Source organism: Rhinichthys klamathensis, unplaced genomic scaffold (assembly GCF_029890125.1).
Source record: "Rhinichthys klamathensis goyatoka isolate OS25496 unplaced genomic scaffold, OSU_Roscu_1.1 h1tg000011l_1, whole genome shotgun sequence".
Taxonomy (NCBI): domain Eukaryota; kingdom Metazoa; phylum Chordata; class Actinopteri; order Cypriniformes; family Leuciscidae; genus Rhinichthys; species Rhinichthys klamathensis.
The window spans coordinates 203,379-226,686 of record NW_026606564.1 but is presented as its reverse complement, the minus strand read 5'-3'; the positions used below and the strand labels follow the sequence as shown (position 1 = coordinate 226,686).

Genomic DNA, 23,308 nt, shown 5'->3' with positions numbered 1-23,308 from the left:
TTTTTTGTGATTGTTGCGGGCAAAAATCCTTGATTATGCGGCGATGGAGTAGCCTATGTAGGATATTTGCAAGTTTATGTGATGAAATTGCGGGAACTTGCAAAAACTGCGGTTTGATGAAAAAGAGAGAAAAAGTGATTCCCCAACACCCTGTTCTCACTAGGCTACTACCTTAATGTAAAGAGCTATTTCTTATTACTTCATATGATAAGCAAACATACTACATCACAGAAAGTGCTGGAATATTTAATCTTGTTTTATTTCAGACCTTAATAAACACATGGCTCAAACTTACAAAACATTGATGAGTCAAACAAGTTCTGTAGCTTTACAAAAGGAATATGCTACAACTTCTGTAAAAATGAATAAATAAAATATGAAAAAAATGTTTCCGGTTTTACAGCTTTTCAATGATGTTCATGTCGCGTAATTACGTCACTTCATAACGTTCCCATGGCAACAGGGGGAAACGGCTGCTCTCGTGTGAAGCAAACGCAACATTTTTCAACTTTCTGCTAAGATATATGTGACTTTTTTTGCAACAAAAATGCGGGGATTATGAAATCATACAAGCCCTGCATATTTTGCGTGGAAATCGGCAATTTATACGGCAAAAGTGCGGCGTATTTGAAAAAATGCCCCCGCATAAATATGCGGACTTTGGCTGATTATGCATTGAATCATGCGATCGCATAATCGCGTTTTTCTGGAGGGACTGAAAGTTGATGTTCATAATAATAAATTATAGATGGAATAGCAATTGGCATTTTACAGCACCCTAGTGCCAATTTTGGGAACATGCCATGATAGTTTACAGCAACCTATTTTTTGTGACATCTATACTTTATTTTTATGAAATAAAGATATTTTATGATATTTACAATATTTCAGTTAAACTACACTTGAACAATAACTTTTATCTTACTTCTTAACAGTTGGACCAAAAAAAGTGTTCAATGAGTACAGAACAGATTACATCTAGCCTACAGTAATTTTATACAACAGACTAGGCTATTTATAAAAATATATCAATAAAACCTAAATCAATGTATTCGGTATTGGACATCAATTTAACATTGACATTAGATGTTGAATTTACATTGAATTTTGGTCACCCGACGTCGCAACCAAAATTTAACCAAATATCAACGTCTTATGACGTTGTGCGTGCCTGCTGGGAATAATCTGTTATGTCTCATTTAACAGACGCTTTTATCCAAAGCAACAAGTAGGAGAGCATTTAACACACACTCGGCACAATCCGGCGCGACGTGACGAGGTCCATACGGGTTCTGTTGTCTTACAGCGTTACAGTAGGTTAAATCATAACAAGGAAACTTTACGTGTGATTCATGTCATCGCGACATACTGTAACAGTGTGTGTTTGAAAAAAATGATGTAGTCTGCTTTTTTTCTGGGGTGCATTAGACGGCCAAACAGCAAAGCGACTAAACAAACACGAAAATTCGCAAGAGCAACAAAAGATTTGAAGCTCATGGCAGACGCGCCCAATAGATGCTTCGCGCTGTGATTGGCTGAATGTTAGCTCACTCAAGTCTAAGTAACAAATCAGAGAACACGGGCGAAAATATTGGCGCTGAGTCAAAAAAAAAATGCGGGGGACAGAATAACCTGTTTCTAAAAGTGCGGGGGACGTGTCCCCCCCCCCCCCCCCCCCCCCCCCCCCGTCCCCCCCGGTTGCTACGCCCCTGGGTTCACAGACAAAAGATGTCCCTCCACAAACATCTTCGTTTGTTTTTTTCATTTTTCTTTTCAAGACAAGCCATGATCAAAATGAATGGTAGATATTGCAGATTATATATAGTTTTAAATGTGGTTATCATGATCTAAATGTATGTTACTGTGGAAGTCTAATGGTTAATTTGAACAAATCTCAAACAGTCAGAATATTTCAATTTTACCATATAAAAATGAGGTTGTTTAAATTTTTACATAATGTTACTGTTTTTGTTGAAGGTACAATATGTATCTTTTCGCCGCTAGGGGTCGGTAACCTCAAAACAATAACAAAGGCGTAGATTGATGACGCAGTCAATGAGCGTCGAATCATGGAACATGTCGTCATGCCGATGGATCTAATAATGTTTATGGGGAAATAATGTTTATGGATGAGTGAAAACATTCATGTTTTTTAACATGAACGTGGTATGTAGCAGGGCGCGATTGCTAATGAGAGACAGATATCAGTGACAGCGCCACACGCGAGTCCCAGGGGATATAAAGGAATGAGGACATTTCATTCTACCGAACTGCCCGCAAGTGCAGAATTACTACTCACACAGGTCAGTTTATTTAACGAATTAAACTTGTGAGGTAACGCAGCGCTGTTTCACTTAGTCTACACTATCTATCATACTAAACTGCATTTGAGTGTGTTGAATGTTATAATGTTGTTCTATGTGTTAGTTTGTTGGCTGTATGAGACTAGCAGTAAGCTAGATAGATCAACATTAGAATACTGATCATATTCTAACATTTCATCATGTTGAGCAGCTTTATAACATTGATTCGTTTTATGTACATTTGGTCACCTGTCTAATAAAGCAGGTTAAGTCGAAGTTTGTTTTGCGAAGCTCTTGGCACACATCACGCCGATATTGACCCTCGTTTTATTTCTCCTTTTGTCCCAAAGTCTGCTTGCCATGGTCAATAATGTTTGAACGAAACAACAACACCGTGCCGCTAGACGTTACACAGTTGTCCACGTCTGTTGCCATGGTTACTATGGCAGTACAAGCGGAAACCAGGGATAACGCAGATATTACGTCATTGAGAGGCGACAAGGGATTTCTCTGAATTTACAAATTCTTGGAAACATTTAGGATAATGTAGGTACACAATTGAACAAAATATATAACACTGTGCGAGTGATTTTTGGATATTTTAAAGGGGTCATATATTGCCATTTTTGTACAAGCTAGTATGATTCTTTAGGGTCTAAATTAAAAGTTTGTAATATACTTTAATTAAAAATTCTCATTAGTATTGTAAGAAAACCAGCTCATACTGACCCTCGTTTATAAAGCAGTCTAGTGAGAAATGATTCGCGCAAATATGAAAGCATTGACGTTGCTCGTGGGGAATATTCCCTTCGAAAACAAACTCAGCCACTGCGTCTTCAGCGGTTCGGATTTAGGAACATTAAAATGACTGCTGTGTTCGTTATTACACCCAAGAACAGAACACCACAATCGCTTAGACGCCATTCTGCTCATAGACAGTGCTCCAGCATATCAACAATGACCGCGCCGGTCCGCGCAGACTATGATGCTCGCTCACGAGCGAGGGCGGGTCTGTGTTGAAACGCAGCTGTCAATCAACAATCGTGGGAGGGGCTTCCGAGCGTGTGACGTCACAAAATCGAACGGCTCAATTTGAGGCAGGGGAAAACATATAAGGAGATTAAAACAAAAACACTGGATGGATTTTTATCATTTTATGATGGTTGTGTACAGGCACTGCCAACACACATTTCAGCACAATCAACTTGTAAAAGTGCATGTACCATTATATGACCCTGTAGCAAAGTTCGTCTGTGGGTGAGGAAGAAGAACACAGGGTCGGCGATACTGGGACTCGTACAGACTTTATTAACTCAGAATCAAAACAAAACAAAAGGCGCGCACACATCGCATTCACCGTAGTTTCTCTACAGCACAGCAAAATTTCAATCAAAACTCTTTCCACGCTTGGTTCAGCTCTCGCTGTTTTTTACAGCACTCTTTCCTCTCGATCGCTGCACAAGTCCCAGTCCTTTCTCTCTCCCCCACACTCTCAAACTGCAGGGCTTATATCCGTCTCTCCATGCCAATCACTGCAATCAGACACAGGTGTTCATCATCTGCACTTGACCCACTTACTCACCGCACAGCTTATTGACTCCTCTCTCACCACAGACTTCGCGAAAACCACGCCCCTCGTCACAGACCCCTTTAATACAAAAATCTTACATATTGCACCTTTAATGAACATAAATTTACATCTGCATCCTAACTCATCCAAGCTGCAACTACTGTCAACTCAAGCTACTGGCAAATGTGCATTTCTAAGAGACAAAACGTGTAATATTATTAATATTGCTGCCTGAGCTGCTAACTGTGCTGAAGATACATGTCATCAAAGTCAGACAACACAAACCTGTTTCATGACTTGAAACAATTTTACCCGTTACCATGCACAAACTAAGAAATTAATTTTAATTTTAAGGGAAAATAACTAGAAAAGTGTAAAGAATTAAAAAAACGTGAAGTGTTTGTCATGTTCTGACAATAAAGAGTTGTTTATAACCACAATTAAGGGTCTGGTTTATACAACTTTCACCATATCGACTGATATGAAAAGTTGTATCGTGAATTTTTTTTTGGCCATATCGCCCAGCCCTACATGGCTTACAGCAGGGATCATGTTCGTACAGTCTGACAAGCAACAGTCGTAAAGGATTATTATTGTCACGTCTTGTTTTGGTCATGTCTCATGTCTTTGTCATGTTTCCTGTTGTCATGTGATTCTTTGTTATAGTCATGTGATCCTGCCATGTGTTCCCTTGTCTGATGTGTCATGTTGTCATTGGTTCATTGTTCGCAGGTGTCCCTTGACTAGTCATTAGTCCTTGTGTATTTAAGCCCTCATGTGTCCTTGTCAAGTCTTGTTTCCTGTAACTGCTGTTGGTAAGCTCCATGGCATGCCTATGTTCTTGTTTTGTGTTTCATGCCACGCAATGCTTTTGTTTTCTGTTTGATCATGTTTTTGTAAAGAAACTGCACTTGGGTTCTCAACAAGCTTGCCTTCAGTGGACAATCATTACAACTATAAATCGTACAGTGTGCACCTGGCTTTAAATGGAGTAAACAGTTGAGAAAGAAAGTGCACGTGTAACAATATATTGTATCCATGCAGCTCTAATAAACCTGCTTCCGTCTGTGTGATTGATGTCAATCAAACAACAAAAGACAAAGAGAAAATCACTCGCTGCTCTTGACTGAATAACTTTTGTAGCTTTAATAAGAATCAGTGTATATTTAATTAATACAGTAAAGACTAAGCTGTGTTTTATTTAAAAAAAAAAGTGATTATTCAATTTCTGTTGTTAAATAAACCACTGGTTATACTTACACTAAAATGACACTTGCTACAGTAAAACAAGTTGCAGGGATGCTTCTAGAATGTGAAACATGTAAATTGATTATATCTTTTTCAGTTTAATTTTTTTTATATATTTAAATATTATTTAAGTGTATTTTACACACTTAAAGCATGACGGTATCGGATATTGAATATCGCATTATTTAACGAGTTATAGCATTTTTCTTCAATATCATGCAGCCCTATATATATATAGATCTATAGATATAGGTTTCTTTATAAATAAATATGAAGTCTCTTATGCTCACCAGGGCTGCATTTATTTGATCAAAAATACAGTAAAATAAGTAATATTGTGAACAATTGTAATATTGGACACAACCTTGTACATTATAATGTAATGTATATAATGTAACATTTTAATCAAGTCAAGGGTAACGCAAAAGTACAATGGAGTCTTTACTAAACCTTTCCAGTCAATACATTTGTTCCCTTTTTAAATGTGTTACAGAAGACGGGTACAATTTTTTTTTTTCAGTGTATGAAATCCGTGCGTTTGGTGGATTCTTTTATCCAGAAAGCATAGGTTTTACCAGTTCATCCGTTCCCTAGGAGTCAAATCCACTTTTGCGTTGCTAGCACCACACGATACTGTTCAGGCAACAGAAGTGTTTCCTAATGTCTCTTAAGGTCTAATCCCTCATGCTGTTGTCAGGCAGGGAATGGAAAGGAGAGGTTCATTTTTAGCAATGCATTGATTTCAGAGTTAGTTGAATTAGATGATGGAGACTGATGTGGTTCTTCATTAGCATCAACAGGGACATAAGTATGTTAGTTTTATGTTACAGTGTGCCTTAATAACAGACACCATAATCTTTGTGATACTGAAAAAGTAGTAAAGATTGTGAGAGCACATCATTGAAGCAGCATGGTCCACATGTCTCATATAGCATGCCTTATGGAACAGGGAAAGAGAAGCCCCTCTAATGGACTTCTATCTGGAGTAAAAGGCAACAACTCTTATTTTCACATAATTGACCGGAGAGCTGCCTTCCCCCTTCTAGTTATAGAAAGAGACTTACATCATACAACCAGCAGCATTTGCAAATCAGATTGAATGTTCCCATGCAGTGGTGAAAAAAACATTTTTCTTTTTCCAGTCCGAGTGTCGGATTCTGTGTTCTGTCTAATGAGATCTCATCTCATTCCCCGGGGAAGAACAATTGAAATGCCCTTGCAAAAGTAGCATCCAACTCATAATGAGACAAGTATTTTTCACTAATGAAAAGTAAAACTGCTGAAACTATTGGATGCATCAAGCCAAGGTTCCTTTTGTATCTAAGCTGTCCATTCTGCATTCTTTTAAAGGAATTGCATTCGTTTTACTTTAAGGAATGATTTCATACAGTCTGTTCTAGAGCACATGCTTCACGTGTGGGTCATTACAATACTTTGCAATCCCAGAAAGAAAGAAAAGGGAGAACAATTTTAGATTGTTTTTCTTTGATTTATTAAGTAGTTGAATAATGAGTGACATGACATATTACAAGATTTTTATTTATTTTATGGGTAAAATTGAAATGTCCCCACACAGCAGTTTTTACAGTTAATTATTAATAAATAATATATATTGTACAATGGGGCTAAAGGCACACCTTAAGAAAAAAATTGCTTTTTTTCACTACTTCCATAATGTATGATTGCAGAAAGAAAATATATGTTTGTATTGAAGATTTATGGAGCAACACATTTTGTGTGAAAATAAATCAAAAGTGGTTTGTTTAAAAATCGTATAAATGTATGAAGTGGGAAGGTGGGCCTTTTACCTCATGCACGGGGTAAAAGGCTCACCAGCATTAGGCAAAAAGCACACATTATTGAAACAAATACTTTAGCTAAAATAATATGTTTAAATAATCCCTTAGTACTTGTTCAAAACAATCACTTTATCAAAGTTTTGTACTATTTTCTGTTTATTTTGATAAATAAATAAAAAAAATTCAATAAATATACTGTTATTAAAATATGTTAATATAAAAAAATATATATTTCAAAATTATTGAAAACATTGAAGTAGTTCCCATAATTGTATATAGATTTAACAAATTATATTTTATTGTATAACATGATAAATATCATATTTTTTTAAATGTTTCATTATAAATATCATGATTATATCTAAGGTGGACACCCAACTTATATATTTACCATCTGAATCTAATGTCAACAAATGGAAAGTCAGCCTTTAGCCCCAACTTCATGTGAGTAATTTAACGAAAGCCTAAAAGCCTTCAACTTACTTTGACATATACTACAACAATGCAATCGGCATCTTTTCAACCGCTCAGAGAGCCGGCGCCAGGACACAGGAACTAGAGGTGCATCCATGGGGGTGTCTCTGACATGAATAAAACACTTGACAAATTATAGCCTAATTGAAAAGATTATTATTGCAGCTTCCATAGACATCAGTGTATGGAATTTGTATTTAACAAACTATAAAAGTGTTTTTTTTATATACTTATTTAAATGTCTGTTAAAATGTCTGAAACCTAAAATAAACATTATGTGGCTGAAAACACCCTTGTGCCGTCGGGCCTGACTGCTAACTCTCACCTTTCTGTCTCTCTCTCTCTCTCTCTCTCTCTCTCTCTCTCTCTCTCTCTCTCTCTCTCTCTCTCTCTCTCTCTCTCTCTCTCTCTCTCTCTCTCTCTCTCTCTCTCTCTCTCTCTCTCTCTCTCTCTCTCTCTCTCTCTCTCTCTCTCTCTCTCTCTCTCTGTCCGTCTGCAGAGGAGTTGTACGTGTAGATGTTAATCTACAGGATGTGGACATTGACCAGTGCTCCAGCAGTGGCTGGTTTGCAGGAACTCACCGCTGTAACTTGACAACTATGGAGGTGAGTGTGCAATCTCATCACTAACAGGATCAGATGACAATATAAGCATCACAAAAACACTCAAAGGCCCGGTTTCACAGATAGGGTTTAGATTAAGCCTGGATTAGGCCATTAGGTTCATCTTGAGACAAAACAATTGCACTGACATATTTTAAGATATCTTCGTGCAAGTAGCTTTCAGTGAAAACAGCTCAATAATGCATTATAGTCTGGGACTAGCTTAAGCCTGGTCTGTGAAACTGGGGGATATGTTTGGCTCAGGATCCAGATTTGCATTAGTCAGAAGTAAACAAGTAAACAAAAATATCATCGTTATTATTCATTAAGCCAGTAATTCACAAACATGCAAAATGGTCAACGCAAACCATATCAATATATTCTAGATCATATTTTGGTGCAGAAATGAAAGTAATTTGGTATGTATGTGTGCATTAAATCACAGACAAAAAAATATGTGAATGTGTTGTGAGCACACAAAACATTAATCCAGTACCTGGCCTGTAGACCCGTTCGCAATTTGGTGTTGGGGGAATTTCTCACTTGAACTGAGTAAGTGGGTCCCTAGACATAAAAAATCACAGAGGTGCTCGTCCGCTATAGTGCCACGAATTACGTAATGGTCAAATCAAATATGGCCGCCATCGGATGATGATGAAAATCCAACTTTGTTTCTGAATGTATATACACATGTAATGCCTCTATTTAGACTTATTATGGTATGTGGAATTAATTTCTGATATTGTTATGGCCATATTGGCTGACTTTTTACCTTAAAAGGTCATGGTTAAGGTCATCTTCCTACTTCTTATCCATAACTTGGCCATTATTAGAAATAAAAAACAGATGCAATAAGTCTAATTCTACTAAATGTGACATTTAAAGGGTCACTCCACCCATTTCAACATTAATCTTTATTGAAAGTGGGTTATATATGTAGTCGAAATGTAAAAGAAATTTTGAATTTGGTGCCCTCTTGACCGAGAAAAGACAGAAAATAACTTTAGGGCGCATTTGTATGTAAGACAACAACTCCCACAATGCACCACGTTGCACAGCTCCGCAAGCCACTCCCACTAATCCAGAACAGCGCAAACATCAGAGAGAAATCACTCTTCCGTCTACAAGAAGGCTAGCTGCTAAATGAGTTTGAAATTCATTTCACAAAAAATGTCTAGTTAGTTGGCTGTGGCGAGCAGGACGAGGGCGAGGGACGTGAGAGGACGACGCGAGTGATAATGAATGGCACCTGTGCAGCGGTCTCATATCTCTCACGGAGGAGCGGAAGCACAAAAGGAACAGGCCTGATTTTATGTTTTCTTTCTGTTGTGTGTGGCCAGCTGGCTTATACTTTTGTTTTGTATTTGTTTATTTTACTATTAAAATGTTTAAATGTTCGCCGGTTCCAGCCTCCTTCTTCCCACAACAACGAACCCCGTTACATTGGCAAACTCATTAGTGAATTACTCGTTTGTATTTCTTTCTATATGGTGAATTATTGCATGAGACCTGGATTTTCAGTCAGGCGAAACTAGGATGGTTCACATCACAACACAAACGTCCGTGTGGTCGTCTGATTCAGAGATTTCGTCTAGGAGAAATTGCGATCGTTGAAATTCTCTGCAGCAGACGGACTCTATCTGTGTCCGTAGCGCACAGCGAGAGCACACGCACCAGCAGCCCGCCTCAGCTCGACCCAGTCCGGGCTCCTCGTTCGCGACAGGCAGCCGCCTCCTGATCCTCCATCAGCCTCAGCTGCTCTTCACTATATTGCGGCTCGTAAAGATAGCCACGAAGAGCGGATTCGAGCAGCAGAATTTCAAAATCCTCTACTTCCATATCATGTTTAGTTTCTTCCGTCATTGTCGTAACTTCCTATATCCACAGCGCTTGTTAGCTTAGCTTATAAACAAGATGGCTGATATTGCTTTCAGTATCTGCAAGTGAAGTCCCACCCACTGATCTGTGATAGCTCTGTTAGCGCATTAGGCACAACCCCCTATGGGCGGGTTTGAAAGGGTGGGAATTTGTGCTTGTAGTCTATACAGAAATTTCCCCTTTTTACACTTCCTCCTACAATGACGTCAAATGACGATTTTTGCGTCATTGTAGGAGGAAGTGAAAAAGGTAAATAGTAGATTTCTCTCGTCTCAGGGGAAAATGAAAGAATGTTGCACGACCATTCAATAGTATGACTGGTTGTCTAACAATGGACCTCTTAATGCAAATGGGTGGAGTGACCCTTTAACATTCATTGCTAATATTGTTTTTAACATTAAGGATCATCTTGTCATTGAAATGTCAATGTCAACATCATTTTTCAATAACTTGATTAAGATTTATTTTTTTAATAGTCACTTTTTATTGTATTTTTTTCCACGATGATTTTTTATTATTATAACAAGACATGAAGAGAAGAAATGTAACAATTATAAACATTCGTTTGAACTTTTATTTTAATTGGGTGTTAGTACAATGATATAAAATAAAACAATTGGGTGCAAATAAAAATGTATCAATAAGTGATAAAATTACATCATACCAAATTAACTAAAAGTGCACCATATAGTCTGATTTCTCTCAAAGTGTACTGTATGTGTGCATGCATGTTAGTGGGATGGGTTTTTACAGGATAATTTTTCCATTTTCCCATGGCAGAATATGGTGCATGAAACTCCAGCAGCACGACAGCCACATCGGCGATTGTCACACTTGCCTGCACACTTACATACTGTGAGCAGACTTGGTGGTAAGGGCTTCAGACATTTTGATGGCAGGAGTGTGCCAAAGTGCTCCTTCCATCCATGTTCCGTTGGCTCTAGTCTTGCTTTGGCGTCCTTGGCTGTTGCAAGCAAGTGGCATGCCGTATGAACCAGAAAAGCCCCTCGTTGGATGTGGCCTCTGATCCCACTACTTGTGGGAGGTGGTGTAGATTTCTACCCTTAAGTCTTCAAATATCTTAGCTGTTGTAGTTGACCTGGCCCCAGCCCAGACACACACCAAGTACTTCACAGCCAATGCTGCATCTTGCTCTGTCAAGGTGTCTGCCTCTCCAAAGTTGGCTAAGTATTGGACTGGGTCAGAAACCATAGCAGCAGGTTTAGTCCCCACCTTGCTCATACAGTCATCTCCAGTCAGGATATGTGCTTTAATCACTGTCTTTGTCAGTGACGTTTCAAGACGAGAAACTGCTTGATGGAGTGGAAGCATTCGCCGCCTCTGACCAGTGCCATACTGCTGCCAGATCTCTTTCATCCCGAGTTCTTGGAAGTATGGGCTGTAGTGGAGAAGCAATGCAAAGGTGTCTGTCATTGGAGACTATGACAACTCTCTTGCACTGCTTCACACGAACAGCCCACTCAACATGCACCAGCAACCTGGCATCAGCCTCCTCAATCCAGTTCAAGAGGTCTGGGATCTCTTCGCCACCAGCTGCCTTTGCTGGTAGCACCTCATCATCAATGACAATAGAGCTGACAATGACAGTTGCATTGGCACTGGCTCGATTGCATACCATATCCCGAGCTAACAGTTGGAGATTCCGCTTGTTCTCCTCAGATGCCCAGAACTTGTCAAGTTGCTGAGGGATGGGTGTGTGTCTGTTCATGCCAATGATGTCGTTGCCTGTTGTTGAGTCTGTACGCCGCATACGCTCCCCTTCTTTCAGGGACATCTCGATGTAGGAATCTAGTACAAGATGGATGAACTCCGGGTCTTGGCAGAGGGATGATGTTGAGCTGATGATGGCATTGATGACCGCACCTAAAGTAGGGAATTGTGCTAGAGGCATCTGTCGCATCTTCGACATGAAGTCTACCACAACATGAGTGGCATAAGTAGACTCAGGACTCCATTGGTTGAGATCAAGTCGAGGCTCAATCTCACTGACAAGTTTTGACTTGTTGACATGAGCTGGAAGGTCACCATCAAACAGGGGAGATGCTGAAAGCACATCATAAGAAAGTATCTGCCGGATACTCATGCCCCGCTTCTTAGCAATGTCCATACTCCTATGTGCCTCGGCCATGTCTTTGGATGAGACTAACTTCTGCTCCTTCATACTGATTGTCGGTGTCTTCTGTGGTTGTTCATTGAACTGAGGTAGTTTTCTCTTTGATACAGTTGTGCTAATTTTCTTGGTCTTCTCAACTAACCTCTCCTGCCTGTACGAGCAGTAGACATGCTTCCCATTTCGGAGACAGTTGAGCAAGCGAGGAGCGACACCTCATCAACAGCTTGCTTGGTGAGCAGATTGTGCAGTGGAACAGGCACAACGATTGTCACTGAGTATGGATTTTGCTGCTCTAGCACAAAGTCCAGCAGCTTTGAAACATTTTGGTTGAATGTAAGGCGGCGAGTGGTGCTCCGTGCATGCTGGAGATGGCATTCTGTCTGTTTCAAAGTGTGGTTGTTGGTGAGAAAGTTGAGGAAATCAGTGATCATCCCAATCTAATGGAACAAGAGCTCAAACTCCGCTACAGCATTTGTATTGTGTGTGGCTCCTACGACAGTGACTTCCAGGACCCTTTGATACTCGCTGAATGGTCTGCTCGACCTTCATGTCACCTCCCACAGCACAGAACCAGCCAGGGCGATCCTGCACAACCCACTGGCCTATAGAGAAGCACCGGTAGAGCTCTTCTTGATTAAGATTGTCCTGATCTGCCATTGAAGCAACCAAATTCAAGCTTTTGGGGCCAGGTATTGCTCCATGTTGATCAATATGTGCAATGTTCAATAGTGAGACGAAAACCTTGGAAATCTTATAAATTTGACTACTTCTGGTAAAATACAAGTCAAACCTTGTCTTCTTTTTTCTGTGAACTCTATAAAATACAAGAAAAGTCAAACATTGTCTTATTTTTTTTCTGTGAACTCTGTCCAGTGCTGTAGAAATACACAGTATAAGGGCAGACTGTAAATTTGAGTTAGTAAATTTGAGTTACTCATGTACATGTGTAATGCTCACTGTTGATCAAATAGTGCGATGCTCAATAGTCAGATGAAAACTTTAGGAACCTTGGAAATCTTTTGATACTCCTGGTAAAATACAAGAAAAGTTAAACCTTGTCCTCTTATTTTCTGTGAATTCTGTCTAGTGTTGTACAAATACTCAGTAAAAGGGCAGACTGTAAATTGAGTTAGTTCGCATGTACATGTCTTTTGAGATTCTTCAGAATAGGAAAACGACCTTGACCATGCCCTTTCAAGGTCACAATAACCCAATATGGTCCTATCAATGCCAGAAATGAATTCAACATACCATAATTAGTCAAAATGGAGGTATTACATGTGTATAAACATTCAGAAACAAAGAAGTTGGATTTTCATCATCATCCGATGGCGGCCATATTTGATTTGACCATTACGTAATTCGTGGCACTATAGCGGACGAGCACCTCTGTGATTTTTCATGTCTAGGGACCCACTTACTCAGTTCAAGTGCGAAATTCCCCCAACACCAAATTGCGAACGGGTCTACAGGTATACAGTATGTGAGCGTTTTGTTGGATGCAATGTTTGCATTTAACATTGTTTTTCCTTACTGTGTGTGACCTTACCAGAACACACCTGCATGCTTAAAGCTTTTTAATTTCATATTGTCCCTGATGTAAGCCTTTCCGCCATCAATTCTCCTTTCCAAGAGTGCAGAGTGCAAGGATACTTTTGTTTGCTCAAGTGGGATTGTTTTCATTGTTCTTTTTTTTCACATCCTTGACTGGAGTCTATAGTAATCTGTGTTGGAAGTTGCTCTGCGAGAGCTAATTAAACTATCCGAGCTGTTGTGCCTGGGTGCCAGTGAGAGTCTGGGCTGGCTTGGATGATTCTGGAAGTTGCATCACTGTGTGGGTTTATGCATTATATCATTGCACAAGTGCTGAACATGAAGTGGTGTGAAAAACACACAAATACATTTTTTGGAGGGGAGGTGGAGAGGGAGGGGGGGGGGGGTATCTGCTTGTTACTTATTGCTACATAATATTTAATATGGCATAGTCTTACATAAACGAAGCACTTAGTGTTCAGAAGCAGTAGGCTTCTAAGTCAATGGACAGTCAGTGGGGTTCATCAACTGTTTGGTTACCGACATCCTTCAAAATATCAACAGAAGATAGAAACTCATATAGGTTTGACATGAGGATGAGTAAATAATGACAGATTTTCCATTTTTAAGTGAACTATCCCTTTAATTAGTTTGAGACTTGTCCTGCTTTGTATTTTTGCATTGCTCAAGTTCTTGTGTCACTTTCACACTGGTATGGTATATATCATGCTACAATAAATAGATTTTATAAAATCTTTATTTTTCAACAAATGGTCAGAGAAAGGCATTTAAGTTTTAGAAAATGCTGATCTTCAATCTCAACTGATTTATTTTATTTTATAATAAAATTAAACACATTTCAATAATAAATAAATATTATGAATATAATTAAAAACCATAATGGGCAACAAATATGGGTGGCCAATTTAACATACATGAATGTTATTAAGAAGTCGCTAGCTAGTTTTGTGACTAAATGGTTGTTTGTAACTCTTAAATTATGAAAATATTGCAGTTTCAAACTACAGCTTGAAAACCTGCCAAACATTCCAAAAGAAATGCTTTTTATAGTGCATATATTAATGTAGTACTATCACAAATGTATTGTTCTTCATGAGATTTCAAGAACTTTGACACTCTTCAAATAGTCATTTGTGTACATGATGACTTGTTACATTGACTTTTTTTTTTTTTTTTTTTTAGATTTTAGAAAAATTATTGTTTGATTTAAGATTTTGTCAGGCTACAATTTCTTTATTTATAATGAAGTATTGTGTAGTTAGTGAGGTATAAATATTCTAAACCGATAAAGAAAAAGTACTGGTATCGGATTGGCATCGGCATTGACAGATACACAAGATTGCGGTGGAATCAGTATCGGACATAAAAAGTGGTACTGAGCTGTACCTATTACTAACAAAAAATGTAACGCACATCAAATAAAATAAAAAGTGTTGAAAATGTTAAATAGCTCAAAACATGAGAAAATACAGCAGTCCATTTTGGTATGTAGTGTACAAGGCTGCTCACACAGAACGTGCCCTCGATCCATTTGTTTTTAATTATTATCTTATGTAACATATGCTAAACTGATCTCTTTACCAGCTGCGGTGCATCTCACTGTCTTTTCAGCATCTTCTGCCATGCTTATAATGTTACGTCATACATAAAAGAGCGCGTTTTTAAGAACCCTGTGATTTGTGCCATTGCGTTTTGCTCAGTAAAACTGTTTAAAAAAGGTATTGGGATACCCTACTTGAGGATCCATCGGTCGGTCAATTATATGATGGAATATTGTGTGGACTGGACTGGGTTTGCAAGGCCAAATTGTTGTCTTGTGTAGAGGAGAATTCCCCAGTAAGATGTGATCCATTATAAATGCAGTATAATGGATTTCCGTGTATTGACCATGCTCCATGTCTGCGTGGTCCCACTCATGGGAAAACCGGAGGAAAAGCAGCGAGGAAACGCACAGCAGGCTTCACAAGCACAACACTTGCTCCCTACCACAGCAACTGAAGCAAAACGATATTTGGAAGGGTTTCCTGTGTTTATAAGAGAGAAGAAATACTTGTGTGCTACTGCCATCTGAGAAAGAGGCGAAAAGCAGCGTGTGTGTGTTTGTGGAGAATCTATTTAAAGCCTCATGTCCTCCTAAGACAGCAGGACCATGCCTCTTAAAATCTGTCCTGTCATTCAAGTTGATGAGCAACATCAGCCCGGGGCTTGACATTCGAAGGAGCGGATCCCCGAATCACATGCACTAATTGTCCCGCAATGACTTTCCTGAGGTGGATTAACCTGAGTAATGTTTTGAGTGGATGTTCGACTCTATCAGTCTCTCTTTTACAGCTAGAGAATAAAGCTTCTTCTACTTCTTTTTCTACTTCTTTGCTATTTCTTCCGCTACATACTTGTAATGGTAATGCTGTGCTATTCTGTGGTTCTCATTGACTGTCAGCAGAAAGCTTTTGTTTCTGAGTATAATCTGTGAGCGTATTTTCATGCCTTATTAGTGAAGATTTAAGACTTTAAGGGGAAAGTTCACCTATTTATGATTAAAAAAAAATGCCCGTTTTTCTGTGGAACACATAGGGAGTTCATTAGATCAATATCCAGTTGGGTGAATTCAATACAATGACAGTACCTACTGACTCAATTGAATGCTTATTAATTCAACACCTAAGCGTGTCAGAAAAAGTACATGCAGCTCACTGATCATTTTTCCAAGTGCTCTGACAAGTTTTGGTGATAAATAACCCAATATTTAAGCAGTTTTAACAGAAATTGTTTCCATTTCTTTGGCAGACATTTTTCTTGACATTTCTGTGCATCAGAATGAAAGGTGTATTTCTGCTGCGTTATAATATGATGAAATGAGTTTAGCATGTGCCAGAAAAATGTCTCTGTTTAAATTATCAATTATATTATTTGATGTTTAAATATCTATTTTGTTTAAGTTGCTCTGATGTGTTTTTGTTAGTGGCTTTATAGCTAATTTATCCGTAACACTTTACAACAAGGTTCTATTTGCAAACATTCATTAACTACATAACATTAGTTAACATGAACATTAACTAATGGGACCTTATTTTAAATTTATCAAAAGATTAGTATGAGTAGTTTATCTACATTAAGTTTTTTGAAGATTTTAGCTTGGCAAGCTACAGTTTAAAGGATTAAAACTGTATTTTAAAAGTCACAGTTACTTCATAAAACATTATTGTTCCATGAAATATAAAAAATACAACCTTATCATATAAAATCAAGATCATAAAACATCAAATAAGCATGCTCTATTCTGGCCTCTTAAACAACTGTGATGCATCTTTCCGTCTTTTCAGCATCATGTGCCATGACATGAGTGCTTCATTTTTAAGATGTCATGTCACATTATAAGAGTGTTTTTCAACTGTGCTGTGTTTCATTTAGTTTTGCTCAAGTCAGATTTAATCTAGATTTATTGTTTACTATGTATAAGTTGTGACTGGCAAAAAATGAACAATGCTTTAACTTTGTATTCATGTTTCTAAGATGAAGATGGATTATGCAATGACCAGTTGGCCCTTGAATAATTCAGGAAGCTCTGCATGGATGCACTGTGTAATTCAATACAATAGCAATTGCAAATTAAGTTGGCTGACCCCTGGACATAGTTGCTGATTCATCAAAACGGATGAATTTGGTACAATTCCTCTCTATAAAACTGTATATAAGAAGTATTCTGGGGATGTCTGTTGAGAATGTTTCGTGCCAAAGTGTCTCAGGTCGAGCTACTCCAGAAGGCGCTTTTTCTTCTGATAAGATCATTGTGGTGTTGATTCACTCTCATGCTTTGGATCGAAGTCCTTTTGCATCACAACTTCTGTTGAGCTACAGATGGCCTTATATTTTCTGGTAAAATGTCCTGCTAAATCATATTTTATCACCAATTCATGCAGAAATCGAAATCCTGCAACCAAAGTATGTTAGACTAGTGGTTCTCACCATGGGGCCGGCCAGGGATGACTTAAAATGATTTAAAACAAGACAAAACAAACATTAAAATGAGCTAAAACAACCAAAAATCGGAATATTTATTTTTTATTTATTTGTATTTATAATGAATATTTATTTTGTGTAAATATCCCAAGCGCTAAGCTATTTTATCGGGTATAAATTAGTAAGTAAAAGTGAGTAAAAATATTATTAAACGTCATCAATCCTTAGTAAATAATGAACAACTGCACAGTAAAAGAATATTTTCATGATTTGTTATCACAACTTTTTATATTTTGTCAAATCAACTTAGATAATTAATATGGTTCAGATAGCATAATATTTTGAGTTTTTATTTATTAAACCAATCTCCTTCATTGTATTAACTAAAAAAAATTATTTCAATGAACTCAAAATTTTAAGGCAAAATTCTTACGTTTTTAAAGTGTGGAAATGTCATGTAAATTTATTGGTTGAAAAGAGTGAGAACATTCAGCTCTTAAATTCAGGAGTCCTGCAATTTAGTGTGTGGACGAGGGGGGTCTTGGAGTCAAAAAGGTTGAGAATTACTGCATTACCACTGATTCTAAAGCCAATGCTTACAAGAAAAGGCTAAAATGTCATGAGAAGCAGTTAATGGGCTGAGAAACACTGAAACTCGTCACAGCAATGCTGGATGAAGTGAACTGAAGGTGCACTGTCACACATACACACATAAATCCAAATATATCCTAATGCAGGTGTTATGTCGGCAGGTCTTCAGTGACAAAATGATCTTCTAAATCTGCTGATGCTGACACTTCTCACTCCTGAAGATTTCCAAGCATGTAGTCATGTTTTCAAATGTGTCAGGTCGCCCACATTTATCTGCACCGGAAAGCAGCAAGGCTTGCATTATTAAATCATATTCATATAGAGAGTATGCTCAGAGAGGAACAGCTGATATATTGAAAATCCTGTTCTGTTGCGTGGGATAGAGGGAGCTATTGAACCACAGGTCAACATATAACCCTCTTAAAAGTTTTGCCCTCTGGCATTAAAGTTTGTGTGAATCTTGTCTTGTGTACCAGACCTTTAGTCTGACGTCAGCTTTCATTGGCCAAGGGCCGCGCAATAGGACGTCTGACGGACATGTAAAGTAACCAATCACAGTTTCTGTTCAGCGTCAAAATGTAAAGTTGATGTCCCCACATTAACAGGTCGGTGTGCATTCATTCAAGAATGTTGTGCAAGTTTACTTCAACAGTTAAGCAACAATGGTGCTGTAAACTTATACTTTTGAAAATGTACCGTTTATTTGATCCCTATAAGCGCTCATTGTCACAGTTGTAAACACGATGACTTTCTCCTTCCATAAGGGGGTTTGGCATCGCAACGGCTTTGTTTATAGGCGGACTGTTCTCCTGTAGAATTCAACCGATGACGATGACGACTTCGAAACTACAAAAGTGTTGTTTACATAAATGTTGTCTACATAAGACACCATTATGTGTGTCTTATGTATCAGACGTTCAGCCAACTGAGGTCTGAGGATGAGATTAGGGTGAATAGGGTGGGAGGGACATCTTGGCATTTGATCTGTAGTGTTATTATGAAAAGCAACATACATTTTTTTAATTGAATATAGCATAGAATATAGAATTGATGCACCAATTTCTCCCCAAAGATGTTTAAACCAAAGCTAAAGGGTATAAATCTAAAATGGAGGTAATTACCTCCAGTAAGACTTGTTCACATTGAACCTTAATGCTGAAATAAAGGTGACAAAACGGTGACTAATTTAGCAGAAACATTTATCTGAGACCTGAGATCGTCACTTCATTATGTTTCGCCTGGGCTTCATGGTGCTTCTGGGTTATTTATAGATCCTTGTGAACTTGGTGTGACTTTTTTCTAGTTCACAGTAATACTTTCTTGAATACAGTAGACTAAATAAAGTAGAATAAAGTCTCCTTTACACTTAAAACAGCACAGTGTGAAATGCACATCTTGAGCACAACTTTCTTGTACAATCTTGTACATCGTTCTATATGTAAACAGTTCTTATTTCAAGCTTGGCAGTCATTCCAAAGGGCCTTTAAGGAGCAAGCTGCTGTGAGCCCATCAGATTACATGCCCACTTGGCTTTACCGTAAAGTTGCCAGAATGTGAGTAAAAATAAATTGCTGCACATATATCGACTGTCATAATAACTCATAAAACTGACATTTTCGTATTCTGAAAATCTGATAAATGACTGTGAAACCACTGTCACAGATGGTCTATTAGCAGAGCTGTTTTCCTCAGGAAGTTCCTTGCTCATGCTGTGACTGTATTGAACAAATATATATCATTTCTAGAGTCAGTTAAAATTTCAGCACTTTGAATGAACAAAGTGGTACTGGAACTAGGACTTAAAGCTTCTATCTTAAGATCCAAGGTCCAGTTCTAAAACTAAACTCTTTCTTTTCCAGTGTGAACCAATTGTGGGCCATGGATTTGTGCTGGACAAGTACAAGTGCCAATGCAAGAGTGGTTTCTACCACCCAAGCCGAGTGGTGCTCAATGGCTTCTCAAGTAAGTACAAACCTGAACTGGCGAGACTTTAGATTTATTATATTACTTGTTTTTTAAGGTGAACAGTAGGAATCAATATGCCATCCATACTGTAATCTCTTATAGTATTTTGATAATTAATCATTAATGACAATTATGATAAGATTTATTTTAAACAAAAACAGTCTGAACAGTTAGATATGAACTGTAGATATGGCTTGGGTTCATTTGTAAATCAGTTTGGTTCCAAAACGCAATAAATCCATTTAGATTAATTTGAGTAAAAATGTGTTTTCTTTACCAAGAAAGTGGAAAGATGAAAACCACTATTTTCTGTTTCAAACTTTCACATAGCATTTGTAGGTCATAAAAACAGAACAAAAAATTAAAATCCAGGTTTTGATTTTCAAAGATTTATTATAAAAACGGATTATTTTTTTCCCCAAAATTCAAAATGCAATTAATCCATTGAATCAATATAAAAGTTTTTTTTTTTTTTCATATTGAAACTGTTGAAAATACACAACAACGTAAGTTTATTAGTATAATATTTTTATTAAGAACTGTAAAGAAGATTGAAAACATTTTTCCTCCTCCGAGTGCCTCATATTCTTAATCTCCTCACGTAAATGATTCGATTTCGATGCCTTACGTTTCTTACCCACCGCAGTAACAACCACAGGTTTATCAATGCCGTCAAAATTATTCATTTCTTTGTTTGTTTGTTGATCGAAAAGTACAAAATAGATAAGAAAAACTAGGAAGCCGGATGTATTTAAGGCGCTGCCTTACTGTTTACATTGCGTGGAATGGTGCGTTGTGATTGGTTGAGAGCGGATATATCGCATTCTGCAGAGAAGGGAGACTGGCGTTTGTCACGGTTTGGAAAGTAAGGGAGAAAACATGACAGAATAACACGGCGGATATCGCATTTTACTTAAAATTAAACATTGACTTTTCAATACCAACCAGATAAAATACTGATTTTTGCAGTAACTATTTTTTTTTTTTTAATGCCGTTTATCGCGTTTTGGAACCAAACTCTTTTGTTTAATTGTCTGTCAACAATGTGAGTGTAAAATGAATAGAAATAAAGTAATTGGTCAGAGATTGTTTGAACAGAACTAGCCTGCACTGAATTTTTCTTTCTGACAGAAACAGATACACATTGAGTTACTTCCTTCCACCAGATAATTCATGATCTCAAACTAGGCACGAAAACCCCAAAGACAAGTTTATTTTTATTTCATGCCTAGTTGTTAAGAGCAACATTCCTCTCACGTGCACTCACATAATAATTTATGCAAAAATAGAGCAATTTAAACGAGTCGCCACTACTTTTAAATAAATTAACATTAGCATGGATACAGTATTGGCTAATTTACATACAGGCAAATGTGGACTAATTACAAAAAGCTGCAGCTCTGTCCAGAAACGTGGCAGATAGGCTACACACATTCACCTTATTTCATATTTGATAAACCAAGGCTTGTTCATAATTCAAAAAGCCTTGGACTCTTTGAAAATCATCCAATCTGAGGTTGGTGAATTTTGTTGTGTTGTCTTGTCTTGCAGGGGCTTGCAAATTGTCCTCTGCAGTTATAGTCTGTTATCTGTTCTCTGTCATTGTGTGTGTGCTCTGCATTATTAGATTACTATTGTGCTTTTATGCCTGCTTCAACTTGACTTCCAATAAGTCCAAGATTTGAAATATCTTGATTGTTTCTCCTAAACAGCAGCTATGGACACTTTTGCAGGAAGTCTCCTAATTCACTCACATCTACCTAATTCAGAGGAAAAGACCCTTGATCTCGCAGAGATCTCAAAAAAAGCTATACTTCCATACAAAGTTGCAAATTTAACTTGTGCGCAAAGTCGGAATATGGCATAAAACATTTGTGAATAATGCACCGTTACCGTCCAATGTGTTCATAAGAACAAAATTGTCACTTCCTGTGAAATTGGCACAAAATATCTGTAATAAAAATGGAAGCTGCTGCAGTCGGGGTTGGTATCAAGGAATTTATTATGCGCATGTCTTTTATCAGATTAAAAAAGAATCTGCCTCAAAATGTGCATACGTTTTTTTATGTACATTTTTAGAATTTATGCGCATTGTCATTTCCATCCGGAGTTTTTTCTATGCAATATCCCAACATTCGCATAAAAATAGGTAGATGGAAACTGTCTCAATGTGCGCAGATTTGTCTGCAATCAAAAGTCAATATAAAGTCGGCATGAAATGAAAATTCTCATCTATTTTTAAATGCATTGTATTAATCTTATGCATCCATAAGGTTTTTTTGGGGGGGGGTTTTGACCTGGTAATATGTAATCAAAATATCATAACTCTCATAACGACTTCTCTCTGGCGACGTATGCCGGACTCCTCCAATCATTTAGTCCGCTTAAACTCGCTCCTTTCTTAAAATCTGCTGCAAGCTCGTATTCAGACCTGGCTCAATCCAGTCAAAACCAAAACCAATGAAATCAAATCCGATGTACATCACAATAAAGAATCTGAGATCCGAAGAAAAAGATCTGTCACTACTTCCGTTTCATCACGATTTGAACTCTCACTAAAACAGACACATTCATTTTATAGCTCTATACTTACTACTGCGGGCGGCCTTATGTCTCACATGGGACAAAGAGGATTAAAGCCAAAAGCTAAAACTATTACTCCTGTATGTCACACTTTATTTCTCCTAAACTATCTTAGACCGCAACGTTGATATATGAATTTAACATAACTGATAACTATAATAAGATTTCGTAATAACATCCTTCTCTGGAATAACATCCCCATCGACCAGTTTTCAGTAGGTCAAAGGAAGACTATCCAAAATTAGTTAATGTTGGTAATGTATGATGAGATTTGAATTAACACTGCACGGTTTTGGATGAATCCATCAGTCATAGGCTGCGTCCGAAATCGCATACAGTCTAGAGCAGGTACTTATTTTGAATAAATAATTACTTCAAGACTACTAAAAAAAGTACGTTCTATATGAGTGTGTACGTTATGAATGTAATCCGGACTTACTACATTCAACCATGTTGCCATTATCATGTGACCTACCAGCGTCAGTTGCGTCGCTTCATGCCATTCGTAAATCCTCTCCCGTGGCCTCATGGGATAGTAAAGTGTCCATCGTATGCGCACTTCAAAATCTCACCGGAAGTAGTAGGTCATCCAGGTGCTTTTGCCTACAAAATGCACATCGCCTTTTGCCTTATGAGTACTGTGAATT

At 37.8% G+C, this 23,308-nt stretch overlaps 1 protein-coding gene across 1 annotated transcript in view; it reads left to right on the top strand.

The window, feature by feature from the left end:
- gpr158b (G protein-coupled receptor 158b) overlaps positions 1-23,308 on the top strand; it is a 59,081-nt gene that overhangs the window by 9,199 nt on the left and 26,574 nt on the right. The window contains exons 2-3 of the mRNA XM_056262917.1: positions 7,894-7,999; positions 19,973-20,075. Coding sequence (XP_056118892.1) covers positions 7,894-7,999; positions 19,973-20,075 — 209 coding nt within the window. The remainder of the gene's footprint in view (positions 1-7,893; positions 8,000-19,972; positions 20,076-23,308) is intronic.